This window comes from Leuciscus leuciscus (assembly GCF_965113295.1).
Source record: "Leuciscus leuciscus genome assembly, chromosome: 3".
Lineage (NCBI taxonomy): Eukaryota > Metazoa > Chordata > Actinopteri > Cypriniformes > Leuciscidae > Leuciscus > Leuciscus leuciscus.
The window spans coordinates 60,775,008-60,790,280 of record NC_138727.1 but is presented as its reverse complement, the minus strand read 5'-3'; the positions used below and the strand labels follow the sequence as shown (position 1 = coordinate 60,790,280).

Here is a 15,273-nt window from a genome sequence, read left to right as displayed (position 1 = left end):
CAAGTTGGAAGATCTGTCTAAGTCGGTTCGCGAATCAGTTTGAATGATTCAGTTCCTGATTCTGTTCAGTTCCTGCACGCACTGAATCATCTGAAGCGATTGCAATTCACACTCGACTCGGAGTCGTAACTCGTAACAGGAAGATTTAATCACATCAAGAGCGTTAGATGAAGTGGCAGTGGGCCTACAGTACAGTCAAGTGAAAGCAAATCTTCAAATGCATCATATATTTGCCAGCGATGAAGATCTTTATTAGTTGAACATCTTCGTAAGCTGTCTGTGAATGAATGATTCCACTGGACGATACATTCGATTTCATTTTACTCAGGTAATTACATTTTACAACCAAACAGATTATTATGCCATGATAGCACTACTAGAAAGGATGACATTACCCTTTTTTTGGACATAATACATTCATTTCTACATTAAATAAGCTACCATTGTTCACAGTTTATGAACACCCGCCGCCATCCCGCGGTAGTGTGTGTGTGTATTGCGCAGTGGCGTACGAACTCGACTTGAAAACGAATGCCTTTGCCTGCCGTACACACAGTTAACCAGTTTAAAGATGCTTGCAGAAATATACATTTGATTATATTTTGGAGACCAGACAGAAAAAGATCCGTCGATGTACTTGTGTTTGTTTTTTTGTGTTCAGATGTTCAGTAGCAGTCATGAGCGCGAGCACATGTGAAGAGTTTTAACTCTTTCTTCTCTGTGTCAATACATGCCTTTGAATGCAACATCTGCAGATTCACTTCATTTCGACATTGTCTAATAATCCAAATGTAAGTTACTATTATACAAACCAAAGGACAGGCAATGATTTTCGGGCTACAGATGGCAGAAATAATGTTTTTTGTTGCAAAGAGAGCCAATCTACTTATGAAAATAATAGTCATTTAAATAAAAAAAATCTAAATAATATTATTTTATATATATATATGACGACTTCAGATGCAAAAGCCTCTAAGTACCATCTGAAATTTTCTTCTAAAAGAGCATTTTTATCAAGTTTGTATGTTTATGTTCAGTTATTTCACTTAAATGGCAATGAAAAGTACCTATTAATTGTCATTAAAGTGAAATTACTGAACTTAAATATACAAGCTTGATAAAAATGCTTGTTTTAGAAGAAAGTTTCAGATGGTACTTAGAGGCTTTTGCATCTGAAGTCTTCATATATATATATATATATATATATATTAGGGCTGTCAAAGTTAACGCGTTAATAACGCGTTAACGCAAAATCATATTAACGGCACTAATTTTTTTTAACGCGCGATAAACGCAGCGCGTATTTTCTGTTTGACCCGTGGCCCAACCTCTAGTTGGAGAAATGGAGATACACAGTGTTGCCAACTTAGCGACATTGCAGACCCCTCACTGCATGAAAAGACTCAAATCCGGCAAAATACGGGCATGGTAAACTCCTGTGTAATTTGATGTTTGCCGGATGTATGTGGGAAAAAGCGGATCAGAGTAACATGGAACAGTATATTTCCAGATAAACCCGGAAACCTCACATATGCGAACATATACAGGAATCCGTGAAATTTCACGGACATATACAGCTGAAACACTGCTGGGTGTGAGAGGACTGACAACTGTTAGGTGTGAAGACCTTTCATATGTTAATGACTGACAGTGCTGGCTGTTCTCAGAGGGAGGGGTGGCCAGGGAAGACTTCAGGATTAAGAATTATCTCTGGACTACTAGGTTAGGCTACAGCAAACAAGCTTTTTGTACAGAAAAATAAATCAATTCTTAAGGCCCTGAAACACAAAATCGACGTCAAAGAACTAGCAATGACTAAAGCCGACTCTAGGGTTGACTCACGTCGCCTGTGTCAGGGCCTTAAAACCACTGCATGAAAAAAAGTCTCTTGATCAAATATTTTTTATAAAAACAGGACAAAATAAACACCCTGTCTGAACATATACGTTCACAAAAACATCTGAATATTTAATGAAATAAACAAAGGAATTTAATTGGTGCTGGGAAAAAATTTATCGCATCCAAAATAAAAGTTTGTGTTTGCATAATATATGTGTGTGTACTGTGTATAATTATTTTGTATGTATAAATACACACACATGAATGTATTTATTTAAGAAATATTTGCATGTATATACTGTATATACATTTATACATAATTTATATTATATATAAATATAAATGTATATATAAATAAATAAAAATCTTAAATATATACATGCATATGTGTGTATTTATATATACAAAATAATTATACACAGTACACACACATATATTATGCAAACACAAACTTTTAATTTGGATGCATTTAATCGCGATTAATTTTTTTCCCAGCAATAAATTTAATGGAACAAATAAAGAAAAATGAACCAAACATTTCAGAATATCTCAAATTTTATTGTGAAGTTTTACAAATTGCAGACAACAACATTTGTCAGCTTTTTCACAATTGGCTTTTAGCTTGCTTAGTTGGGGACATTTAATATAATATTCAACAATATTATTGATCTGCCTGCGACTGCGTTGACACTATTATATGAGATCTGAACTGAGCTGGACGATGATATCACGGTTTTCTCCAAAGTGGCTTTATATATATACACATTTAAATGTATTTATTTATTTATACAACAAAATGAATCACCACTGAACTGACTTAAGCTGGACTGTGAAGCTATTTTCTTCTGGAAACAAACTTTCTTGCATTATTTTCCTGTTATCTCTGTAAAGCTACTTTGAAACAATCTGTATAAATAAAGGTGACTTGATATTTATTAAAAAGGTAGAAGGAACCTGAGCTTTTCTACTCCACTGAATTGAAGACTGAGGTCACTACAGTTAAAATCTCTTGCTGAGTTAATCCACCTTTAAACTATTAATGTCTATGAACAAATATGTATTTGTGTGTGTGCCTCAGCATTTCTGAGTGAACACCACTGGTTTACTCACTATTTTAAAGTGTACTGTCGATCACGTGATATGACGTCATGACGTGCAGCTGATGTTACCTGAAAAATATATCCAAGATGGCTACCCTCTCGAGCGACGTGGTATCCAGCATGAAACAACTTGTAAGTAAACCAAAACACTTCAAAACTACTTTGCTTGTTGTAATATTGTAAGAATATCATATTACACGTGATATTTGACTGTTAGACGAGGCTATTTTTAAGTTGCAAGAGCGGTGTCGCGGGCGCGATTGCCGTCAGTCCGCCTGCTAGTGACAGATAATATCCTGTGTAACGTTAGCTACTGTTAATGTCGTGGCAGGGCAATAATGTTAACGTTAGTCAATAACTCTTTTCAGCAAGCGATAGTCCTTCTGTTTTTGAGTGTGTTGCTGCTGTTTGTGTTAAGCGCCCTGCTCTGGCAATTTCAATGTGATGTTATTCCTACATGCACCCAAATGAGCTAGTGGCTAACGTTAGCAGTTACATTAACTTTTACTCAAACAAAGTTAAGGTTATGGACATAATAGTTACCGAATGAACTATGCAAGTTTTTATTAAACCTTTACAAACGTCTTTTCATTATAGGTTTAAGTGGAAGGAGTGCAGTGAGCATCCCCAAAATCAAGGTGACTCAAATGTTAATTTAGGCTGTAACTATTTTTCACCATTTCTTTTATTTGGAGCCTAATTCATTAGCATCAATCAAACGTCTCTTAAAAATTAAATATCTTGTTGTCTGTTTTTGTGTGCATGTGCAGACCTACATTGTCACCAGAGAGCAACTTTATCAGTAAGTTACATTCACTTGAAATTTTGTATCATTAATTTGTAAAGAGGTTGATTGCATAATTTGACTGGTTTCATATTGATTGTTTTATCTGTGCAGGTGAAGGACTTCTTGGGGGAAATGGCCGGCTCTTCGGATTGAATCACAGGTAAAACAGACTCACTTCTCTTTTCTGCCACTCTTCACACATATTTCTATGCCAAATTTTGAATATGTATCACATTCAAATGGAACAGCAAATGCCACTATTCACTGTGTGTAAGAACTATCACTTTGCATGTGACCATGTTGCTCAACAATGTATTTTAACTGAACATGTTGCATCACAAATGTGTTTTCTGTTGCAAATCGAGTTTTTATATAATTATTTTTGTTTGTTTTTGTTTTTGTAGCTTTGTGCTGAGTTCCAACGCATCACAAACGTCAACATACGGAACCAGTTCTCTGCTGTGCTTGACCAACATACACCTGCACTGGTGGCCTTGTATAGGCAGAAGGCGGCACGAACCCGAAAGATATCAGAGGCGCTGCGTGACATCTTAAAGATTTATGAACTGATATGTTTTGTCTCTTATGTTTACTGTGATGGCCAACTTATTCAAACTGAAAATTCAGTTTTGTGGTTCTTGCAGATTGTGAATCCACTTAAACGCTTTTTAATTTCAAACTTTACAGGAATCTGTAAGGCGCCTCCATAATTCAGAGAACAACCCACACAAATACGATCCACAAACCGGGTAAGACTGCGTATTGTATACTGTAAATGTTAGTTTAATCTACTACTATATGGATTTGAAATACCATAACTGAATTTCATTAATGATGCCTGCAACTTTTTCCCCCAGAATAAATTCATCACATAACCTGGCTGTGACCACTTATCTCTTCTAAGAATGAAGGACAACTTTTACAGACGTTGACCCTGAATGTGCAAAAGGTAATCTTAAAGATGTTGTAATCATTTTAATGTCCTCTGTTTTACTTAGTTTTATTGGCATTACATTTATTTATGATTTATTTAGCAGGTTGCAAGACGTATTTTAAGACTTTGCGGAGGAAGTATTCTTTGGCTCAGCCTGAAAAGGCCCAGAAAAGAAACACTATGAGGAACATTGCAAAGAACCGTCAACGAAAGGGACGGGTAAGTTAAGAAACTGGTTAAGCAGTTTTTTTTTTTTCGTTTTTTTCTCCAGAATGTAACTGTCCTCCTCTCTGTGTTTTAGTGGTTAAATTACTGTCATGTTTTGCAGTTGCTGGAGCCCAGGTCCAGTGTTGTACAAACCAACACAGAAAGGGAACTGGGGAAGACTGCAACAATAGAACTGGTGTCTGATGAAGATGCTGTTGTTGATGGAAGGCCAGTGTGGATGGTGAGGTCTCCACCAAACAGAACCACAGAGTTATCTGCTCTCTGCCAGGTACTACAAACCAGACTAGAGGCTGACCCACGCTACGTCACACCACCAGTGCATCATGGCAGTTTGAAAATGAATATTTACATATATTTTATATACACTTTAATTTCTATATTTCTTATTTAGTGATCTCGTTTTATATTGTATACTTTGTATATTTGTTCCTTTTTGATGTGCATGTTGCTTATCTCCACGTTTTGTATTTTATTCCTTTACACCTTTGTTCACATTTCTTTTTCCCCATTAATTTTAATGTATGTTTATAATGTTCTTTGGAATGTTCATGTTATATTTGTTTTTGTTTCTTTACATTTTCATCCCTTCAGATATTTTTGTTCACCCATTCCTTTTTAATGCTTGTTTATAATGCTCTTTGGAATGTTTTATTTACCTTAATAAAAATGTCAGACTTTCTCATTGTTCTTTGTGTGTGTTTTTAAAATTATATTTGAATGTATTAAAATTGGGGAAAGGGGGGGTTTAGTGTATACTGAGCAATATCTGCATAGCTGGCCTATAACCAATCAAATCACTGTGCGATAAGGCCTAGGGTGGGCTATGTTCTAAAAGTAACCAATCAAATCACTTTCCTGGTTTTTCAATGTGTCCTGTCCTCCAATAGTGGTCTGGGTAATGGGAGTGGTTTTAAAAGAAAAGGACCAATAGGGGGGGAAGGCCAAAAGGTGCACAAAGGTGTGAAAATGTTCTCTTGAAAAATCCTTTGATGGGATTACTTGCCATGGCAACAAATGGCTGTAGCACGGAAGTATACGTCCACAACATACATCCGATTTGGTATCATTTCGGATGTATACGGATATATACAGACCCATGGAATTTGAGCTATCCGGCCAGTATACCCCTGGATTCTTCCGAATTTCAGCAGTGTATACAGGAGTATACTGGTCCGGATACACCTCTTTTCATGCAGTGCCTTTAGCGATGTTTTCCCTTCAACAAAGCGCCCAAAGCTTATTTAGTTTCTGAGAATCTACCGGTACCGCCGGTACTGCTCTATCAGCACGCGCGCGCACCTCTCGCTCTCTCTCTCTCTCTCTCTCTCTCTCTCTCTCTCTCTCTCTCTCTCTCTCTCTCTCTCTCTCTCTCTCTCTCTGCGTCTCACGCGGAGGAGCAGCGCTTTAATTCAGTTAAGCACAGATATTATGTTGCTTCACTAATTTTACAAGTATAGCCGAAAACATATTTTTTTTTAATGGCTCGTCAAGGTTGTTTCAGATCAACACCTGCAAGTGACCACTAGGTGTCACCGTTGAGACGGGTGTCGGATTGATTCGAAGCCTCGAAACAATATGGCCCATTTTTGTTTCATTGCTTCACGAAGCCTCGATCTGCCCACCACTAATGTTAGTGGTGGGCAGATCGAGGCTTCGTGAAGCAATGAAACAGTTGAACCAAATGGGACATATTGTTTCGAGGCTTGAATTGTAGTTAAAATGCATAGGCACCGTGAAAACTGAGTACCTCTAGTGTTTAACCCAGGGAACCACCAGACACTGTAACAAAATATATATATATATATAGTACAGGCCAAAAGTTTGGACACATTACTATTTTTTATGTTTTCTGCTCATCAAGCCTGCATTTATTTGATCAAAAATACAGAATTTTTTTTTATATTGTGATATATTATTACAATTTAAAATAATTGGTTTTCAATTTATTATACTTTAAATTATCATTTATTTCTGTGATGCAAAGCTGAATTTTCAGCATCATTACTCCAGTCTATCACTGTCACATGTGACATCCAGTCTATCACATGATCCTTTAGAAATCATTCTAATATTCTGATTTATTATGAGTGTTGGACACAGTTCTGCTGCCTAATATATTTGATGAATAAAAGGTTAAAAAGAACTGCATTTATTCAAAATAAAAAAATATTTTCTAATAATATAAATCTTCTTTACTATCACTTTTGATCAATTTAAAACATCCTTGCTGAATAAAAGTATTGATTTGATTGATTGATTAAAAAAAATAAAGAAAAACAATTACTGACCCCAAATTACTGACCAGTGGTGTATATTGTTGTTACAAAAGATTTCTATTTTTAAAACATTTGCTTTTTTTATTTTTATAATTTTTTATTCATCAAAATATCCTAAAAAAGTATCACAGGTTATGAAAAAATATTAAGCAGCAGAACTGTTTCCAACTTTGATAATGAATCATCATATTAGAATGATTTCTAAAGGATCATGTGATAGACTGGAGTAATGATCCTGAAAATTCAGCTTTGCACCACAGAAATAAATGATAAACCAATTATTTTAAATTGTAATAATATATCACAATATTACATTTTTTTCTGTATTTTTGATCAAATAAATGCAGGCTTGATGAGCAGAAGAAACTTCTTTCAAAAACATTAAAAATAGTAATGTGTCCAAACTTTTGGCCTGTACTGTATATATACATATATATATATAGTCTGAAGAGCAGGAAAAACACTGACGCTTGAATCCAAATGTGGCTTGAAATCAGTCTGTTTTTTCAGGATCGCCACTGTTCATTGGCTGTTACCTAATAAATAATTGTCAAACCAGAAAACTGGAGATTGTTCAAAACAGCATGTTTAATGTTTAAACAGAAGTGCAGTATAAAAACTATAATAATCAGTAGTCAAACACTGACTGGTTGAAGGTGATTCTGCAGTTTCCCTGTAAGATGATCACTTTGAATATAAAACACCTGATCATTGATAAACAGAGACCTGTATAACACACACACACACACACACACACACACACACACACACACACACACACACACACACACACACACACACACACATTTGCTCCTCCTCTCTATGAGATGCAGTGTCTGCAGCTCCCTCGATTGACATCTTCATTGAATAAATTCAGTCCAACACTTACATTGTGTATATTGTATAATATAAAATGTATAATACAGACATGATAAGAGCAAGGAGAATGATTAATTCAGCACACATTAATATCTCAGTCTCATAACTGATATGGCATCTAACAACACTGCTTTATATCATATGGTCCTTCTGAGACATATCTGAACATGAACAGTGCAATTAGAAAATATAAATAAACAGTTGCAGTAAGAAACAATCATAATGAAAATACATCTGTAAGTGGTTAATTACACCCTGCACTGCGTTTGTCATTTCTACACGCTTTTGGATGTAAGGATGTGTGAACACCACCTCAAAACCCTGCGGTGTAAAAGTGTCCAGTCGAGTGGTTTTCATGTAGATTTCTAGCTGGCGCTGTGCTCTTGTGTTTGTTTTGTTTTATCTACAGTTTCTGTTACCTGTAATTTCACATGGGTATGAAAAATGACGAACTATAGTAACTCGATGAATGTCTGACAGTAAACACAGTGCAGATCAAACGTTACATGCAAACAAATGCTACTTGAGTTTATCCACACAAATAACTTCACATTTGTTAGCCGTTTTTGAGTAACCGCTAGCGTAGCTCATTAAGTTCACTGTGAACATGTTCCACTAATCACAAACAAGCATAAACTCACACAATCCATGTTTTGATCGTAAATGGTGCTTGTGCTGTGTTTCTTTACAAGAAATGGCTCTTGATTTAACATTTTGTATTGGTATTCATCAGTGTTGGTCAAGTTACTTGGAAAAAGTAATTAGTTACTGATTACTGATTACTTCTCCAAGAAAGTAATCCAGTTACTTTACTGATTACTTATTTTCAAAAGTAATTAGTTACTTTACTAGTTACTTTACTTGTAAGCTATGTAAAGCCATAGACCTTTCTGCTTAATTCTATTCTTTCTGCATATTCCATCATCTAAAATTTAATCAAATTAAACATTCTTTTTTAAAACTTGTTTTATTAGTTTCAGTATTTTAACTTTATGCACATTGCATCAATGACTCACTCATTAAGATGGTCGCCTGCCGCCTCCTACTGGCGGTTTATAAATATTATTTCTATGCACAAATAATATTTCTTATTTGTATATTCAAAAAATATTTTAAATAATCTAATTACATTATTTAATGCAGTTTATTTGATTGGTAACAGCCCTTTAGCATGTTATTATTCTATTGTAATTTATTGATCAAATTTAAGAATTTTAAATGAAAGATGAAGCAAACGATTAGGGAAAAATGCCCTTTATAAAGGTTAAAATATCATAAATATGCCGATTTATATATGTTAAAGCTGACTGAACTGATGAGAATACTGATTCGGAATAAATGATATTTACAACACACACACACACACACAAAAAAAAAAATTCCTGTTCTAACAAGTGTTTTTACTCAGACAAGTGAATGACCGACCGAAGGACAAATGCAAAGCCCTGGTATATTTTTCTAATTATTATTCATTTATTTACCCATAAACCTGTCTTTAGGAAGCCATAAGTTACAGTGGCAAGAATAACTTTGTGAAACCTTTGGGGGTGGTGGACAGGGTTTAAATTAAGACAGGAGTTTGCCTTAATCTAGTTGATCATGCATTTCTTTTCTTTTATTCCACAGCTGATGTGTGCAGTTTTTTATTGCTTGCATTAAAATAATTTTCTCTTGTTTTGTTTTTTAATTGCAGTCTTTTTCTTCTGCCATTCATGCTTATCAGCTCCATGCAATCTTAAGCTTTTCTTGGTTCAGCTGCACACAGTCTGAAAAGTTTTTTTTGGCAATTTGCTAAAATAAAAGACCCATTCTAAGAGCTGTTGTCTTTTCTACCTTGGGAAATAATGTTAAACGAACAACTTAAAAAGGCATGACAAATCATGACATAAAGACTGACATCACTCACAACGTACCAATGCATTATTATCCCTCATGAACAAATATAACGTGTTTGCACGTTCATACCAGTTTACCATTACGACATCATTTATGAATAAACATGACGTCTGAACACGGACAAACGGTGCGTGTTGACGCGTCAAAATTCACGCGTTTCGTTTAAAGACTTTTGAACGCGATCGCTTGCCATAGTGTTTACCACTGACTTCGCGGCGCTCATGTCATTTGTCACTCACGAGTCACGGCTCACTTCGCGAGACAGTCTCGCAGTGTAACGCAGTAACGCAGCCTGCTTACAGGAAAGTAACAGTAATCTAATTACTGCTTTTGCAATTGTAATCCCTTACTTTACTCGTTACTTGAAAAAAGTAATCAGATTACAGTAACGCGTTACTTCTAACGCGTTACTACCCATCACTGGTATTCATAGTTTTAAGTGCGAGTCTTAAGTGCTTACGTAATTTTGGGAGTCACTGTACACATTAAAATGTCACTGTAATAATGACCAGCTTCCATAAAGAGCAATACAATACAGTAATAATCTCACTGAACTAGTTGAGTCTCGTGCGGTGACTGACCGTGGTGTAAAGCTCCTCGTTATTGAACGTGACTTTAGCGTCACTGAGAGACTCTTCATGCTTCTTCTTCATGAAACGGACAGACGCGTACAGGAGCCCATCATCAGAGGGCATTGTGGGTAACTGGACTGTGGAATATAGCGTGTGGTTTGGATCAGAAGAGTGTGTGGAAAGTTTAGCGTTGGAATATAACACATCGTCCCCTGTTCCTGAGACTAAGCGCTGTCTGACGTCTCTGATATTCTCATAGTCACACACAGCCTGAGGCGCCTGAGAACAGACAAGAGATAACAACTAGATTCAGTTCAGGAAATAACAGGCAGATTCACAGAGAGAGGGTTCTCCAAATTCACTAATATAATTGAAATAAACATTCACCACATCTATTTTCTAAATGCATGTTATTGATTCATTCATGCATATGATTCATATTTTTTTGCAGTGGATTCAGTTCCACCTCCATTTCTGAGTGACACGCCCACATCTCAACATCCAATCAACAACGACAGACGGAAGCAAGTCTCCACCCCTCATTTTTATTTAATAAATAATTTCGCTCAGATGAACGCAATATATAAGTAAAAAAAATGTTAATAATTTTTTTTTTTTTTTGTATTATCACAATTTTCCATTTATTTTCACCCTTGAACATCTGAATGTTAGAGCTAACCTGTGTTTGTCACGTGTGGTTGAAGAAATACAAGGTAGTAGGATCCATTTGCAGATTGACTTTATTTACACAACTCAAACTATACAAAGACAGACTCAGGAAACAGGAAACAGGAAACAGGAATCAGGAAACAGGAAACAGGAACAGAACAACCAGCAGCCAACATTAAGGACCCACCAAGACTGAACTAGACATACAGGCTTAAATTCAAGGATAAACGAGCTAACAAGTAGTGATGTGTCGTTCATGAACGATTCGTTCATTTTGAACGAATCTTTAATATGACTCGGGACTACCGAGTTTTTTCAGAGAGTGATTCGTTCATTTTGTGTTGACCGCGCATGCGCATTACGCAACATATGGGTTCTGAATCTGTACTGGAAACAGAAATGATTAGTTCATCTCTCGAGTCTCGAGTTCGGGTTCGGGTCCGAGTCTTTCGTTCTTCCTGTCAGTCCCATAGAGGCTATGCTGTCAGTACCGGAAAGAGAAAAGATTAGTTCATCTTTCGAGTCTCGAGTTCAGGTTCGGCGAGTCTTTCGTTCTTCCTGTCAGTCCCATAGAGGCTATGCTGTCAGTACCGGAAAGAGAAATGATTAGTTCATCTTTCGAGTCTCGAGTTCAGGTTCGGGTCCGAGTCTTTCGTTCTTCCTGTCAGTCCCATAGAGGCTATGCTCTCAGTAACGGAAAGAGAAAAGATTAGTTCATCTTTCGAGTCTCGAGTTCGGGTTCGAGTCTTTCGTTCTTCCTGTCAGTCCCAGAGGCTATGCTGTCAGTACCGGAAAGAGAAAAGATTAGTTCATCTCTCGAGTCTTCGGGTTTGAGTCATTCGTTCTTCAAGCCACAAACCCATAGCACTATGAAGAAACAGAAATGATTAGTTAATTTTTTCGAGTCTCGAGTTCGGGTTCGGCCGGGTCCGAGTCTTTCGTTCTTCCTGTCAGTCCCATAGAGGCTATGCTCTCAGTAACGGAAAGAGAAAAGATTAGTTCATCTCTCGAGTCTTCGGGTTCGAGTCGTTCGTTCTTCAAGCCACAAACCCATAGCACTATGCAGAAACAGAAATGATTAGTTCATTTTTTCGAGTCTTCGGGTTTGAGTACTTCGTTCTTTTGTCACGTGACCGCTGGTATCTTGCATCAACATTAGATTTGTATTATTGACTGCGTCTGAATATATATTGTTTTATATTTAGGAATTAAAATACAAAATATGTGCAATAAACATTATCTGAAAAATAATTATTGCCCCTGTCCGTCTCTTTTCTAAATGTTTCTTGTGCATCTGTGGTGTGTTTTATTATTGTTGTTATTGTTGTTGTTATAATATATTATAATAACAACACACATTGTTTTTAATATATATATATGCCTATAAGCTATGTTACAAAGGTGTAGGTTTGAAACTTTAGGTGACTAAAAAAATCACTAAAATAACACAATCAAAAATAGGCATGAATCCAAAATATAACACTTCATTTAAATTTTATTAACTGATTTTTATTCATTAATAACACAAGGACAAAAAAAAAAAAAATCATATAACAACTCAATAGAGAAAAATAAATTAGAGTGGATTCAAAATTAGTAATAGTCTAATTGACTTGAATTTGTGAAGTTAGACTTGAATAGTCAATATATTTCCCATATTTGTATGTCTATGATATTAACTGAAAATTATAATCCACTGAAAACGAGTCTCATCAAAGTGGTTTCCCCCACATACGGATAAAGCTTTGCATTAACCAACTCTTAAATATCACATTCAATGTTATAGGAAATAATTCATGACAGAAATTCACAAATATAGCCTATATACTGTACATTTGAGAACAGAAATGCATCACGTAACTGTAAAAGTAAAAATAAAATAAAAAAATAACTACGCGCTAGTTTGTAAAAAGGTTGTGAATTAGTATTCAATACGGTGACAAGTCATGTGACAAAAGAACGAAGGACTCAAACCCGAAGACTCGAGAGATGAACTAATCTTTTCTCTTTCCGGTACTGACAGCATAGCCTCTATGGCAGGGGTTCCCAAACTTTTCAGACCGCGACCCCCAATATTAGATTGCTGACGACCCGCGACCCCCTCCCCCTCCCCCTCCCCCTCCCCCTCCCCCTCCTTTCTCCTCTCTGTGTTTCCCTCTTGTGAGGATTTGCGATTTGGTTACATACTGACTGAGCTAAAACAAAAAGGAACACAATCTCTAAGCCAGGCTATTTTATTAACAAATTATGGACAAAAACAAATACATCCATAACTGTGAAATGCTTACAGACAGAATACGAACAAGCTGCCTATACCACGCATACAACAATAACTTTGTATTCAGAAAAAACGCCTTACATACATGTATGGATTTCCCAATCAGGACCCAGATTTGGTCAATGGGTGGAGCAGATAATAGATTTCTTGCCCACTGAAGAAATTACAAGTAAACAGCATTCAAGACTGCAAGAGTTCCAATCTATATGGGCCTTAGTACTCTTTTTGATGGTTTTTTTTTTGTTTTTTTTTGGTTGCATTGTTTGTGTAATATGTGCTAAATTGTGAATAAAAAAAATAAAAAAACGCCTAATGTGATGGATGGCCGCTGTGCGCGGAGCAAAGCAGGTCCACTCTAGGTTTAATTTTGGAGATCGCCACCCGCAGATCATCTTCCACGTTAAGCCGTGACCTGTGTTTATTCTTAATGTAAGTCAGCGCGGAGAATGTCTTTTCACATAAATACGTTGAGCCAAATTGCATGAGGACATCCAACGCGGCTTTCGACAACTGTGGATATTCCAGCGCGACAGAAACCCAGAACTCATCCAGCGTCTTGCCGTCAAATGCCGTCCTCAGGGTTCGATCGGTTGAAAGTTCTATCAGCGCATCTTCCATATCTGACGTCAGATGATTTGCCGTGGTTACATTAAATGGTGACCTTATCCAGTCATAGTGGTCGGGAGCGTCTCCTTCAGGGAAATACTTATGAAAGTGATCCAAAAGGGACTGAAGGTGAGCCATAATAGACGCCTTGATGCTGTTAACACTGAGTGCATTTTCCTCCATGAATTCTTCCAGTTCAGAAAACATGTCTATGCGTCCCATTTCCACTCTCTCTCTCCAACGCACAAGCTTTCTCGCAAATGCCTGCACTTTATCGTTAAGGTACAAGATGTTTGTGTTTTCACCTTGCAGGGACACATTTAGTCCGTTGAGTTTTTCAAAAATACATGACAAATATGCCAGTCTTGTCACCCAGTCAGCATCAGACAGATGGTCAGCTAGTGGGGATCTTTGGTCTGTGAGAAAAATGCGCACCTCATCCCGCAGCTCGTACAGGCGTCTCAGCACATTTCCTCGCGACAGCCACCTGACTTCTGTGTGTAGGAGCAGGCCTTTGTGCTCTGATCCCATTTCATTACAGAGAGTGGAAAACAGTCGTGTGTTCAGTGGACGTGATTTTATGTAATTAACAATCTTCACAGCAGTGTCAAGAACATGTTTAAACTCTGCACTCAGGGTTTTGCACGCGAGGGCTTCTCTGTGTATGATGCAGTGCGTGAAATTGAGGTGAGGTGCTACTTGGAGGACTCGTGCCTTTAGTCCTTTCTTTTTTCCCAGCATTGCCCCAGCTCCGTCTGTGCACACTGATATACACTCGCCCCAAGATAGTCCTGCATCTTTAAGTTTGCTGTCCAGCTTATTGAAAATGTCCTCGCCCGTGCATGATCCCTCCAGCTGCGTACAAAATAACATTTCCTCATTTAGTTTCCCCTAAAAAATATATCTGACAAATACAAGGAGTTGAGCGGTGCTGGACACGTCTGTAGATTCATCCAGTTGTAAGGAGTACCTCCCACTCTTCTTCACTCTGTCAATCAGTTGACACTTGATATCCTGAGCCATGTCTGTAATGCGGCGGGATACAGTCCCATCAGAGAGCGGCACTTGTTCCAGCTCAGCGGCCAGTTTATCTCCATGCATGACGCGACTCATAACTATTGCTGCTGGTTTGATTAAAGTTTCTCCAATGGTGTGTGGCTTTTTGGTCTTTGCAATTAAATATGACACTTCATATTAAGCCTTCTGAGC

The 15,273-nt window shown here is 37.0% G+C and overlaps 1 protein-coding gene and 2 long non-coding RNA genes across 3 annotated transcripts in view; 1 reads left to right on the top strand and 2 right to left on the bottom strand.

Annotated features, from left to right (window-relative positions):
- LOC309493656 (uncharacterized protein) overlaps window positions 1–15,273 on the bottom strand; it is a 103,950-nt gene that overhangs the window by 76,309 nt on the left and 12,368 nt on the right. Inside the window, exon 12 of the mRNA XM_082162842.1 lies at window positions 10,361–10,790. Coding sequence (XP_082018968.1) covers window positions 10,494–10,790 — 297 coding nt within the window. The 3' untranslated portion in view covers window positions 10,361–10,493. The remainder of the gene's footprint in view (window positions 1–10,360; window positions 10,791–15,273) is intronic.
- LOC309493913 lies at window positions 2,999–4,854 on the top strand. The gene is made up of 7 exons (XR_014204086.1): window positions 2,999–3,071; window positions 3,537–3,577; window positions 3,710–3,741; window positions 3,838–3,886; window positions 4,131–4,475; window positions 4,584–4,675; window positions 4,764–4,854. It is a non-coding gene; the product is annotated as an uncharacterized lncRNA (long non-coding RNA).
- Window positions 6,099–6,347, bottom strand: LOC309493964. Its single transcript, XR_014204142.1, has 2 exons — window positions 6,277–6,347; window positions 6,099–6,239 (listed from the first exon to the last, which is right to left on the bottom strand). It is a non-coding gene; the product is annotated as an uncharacterized lncRNA (long non-coding RNA).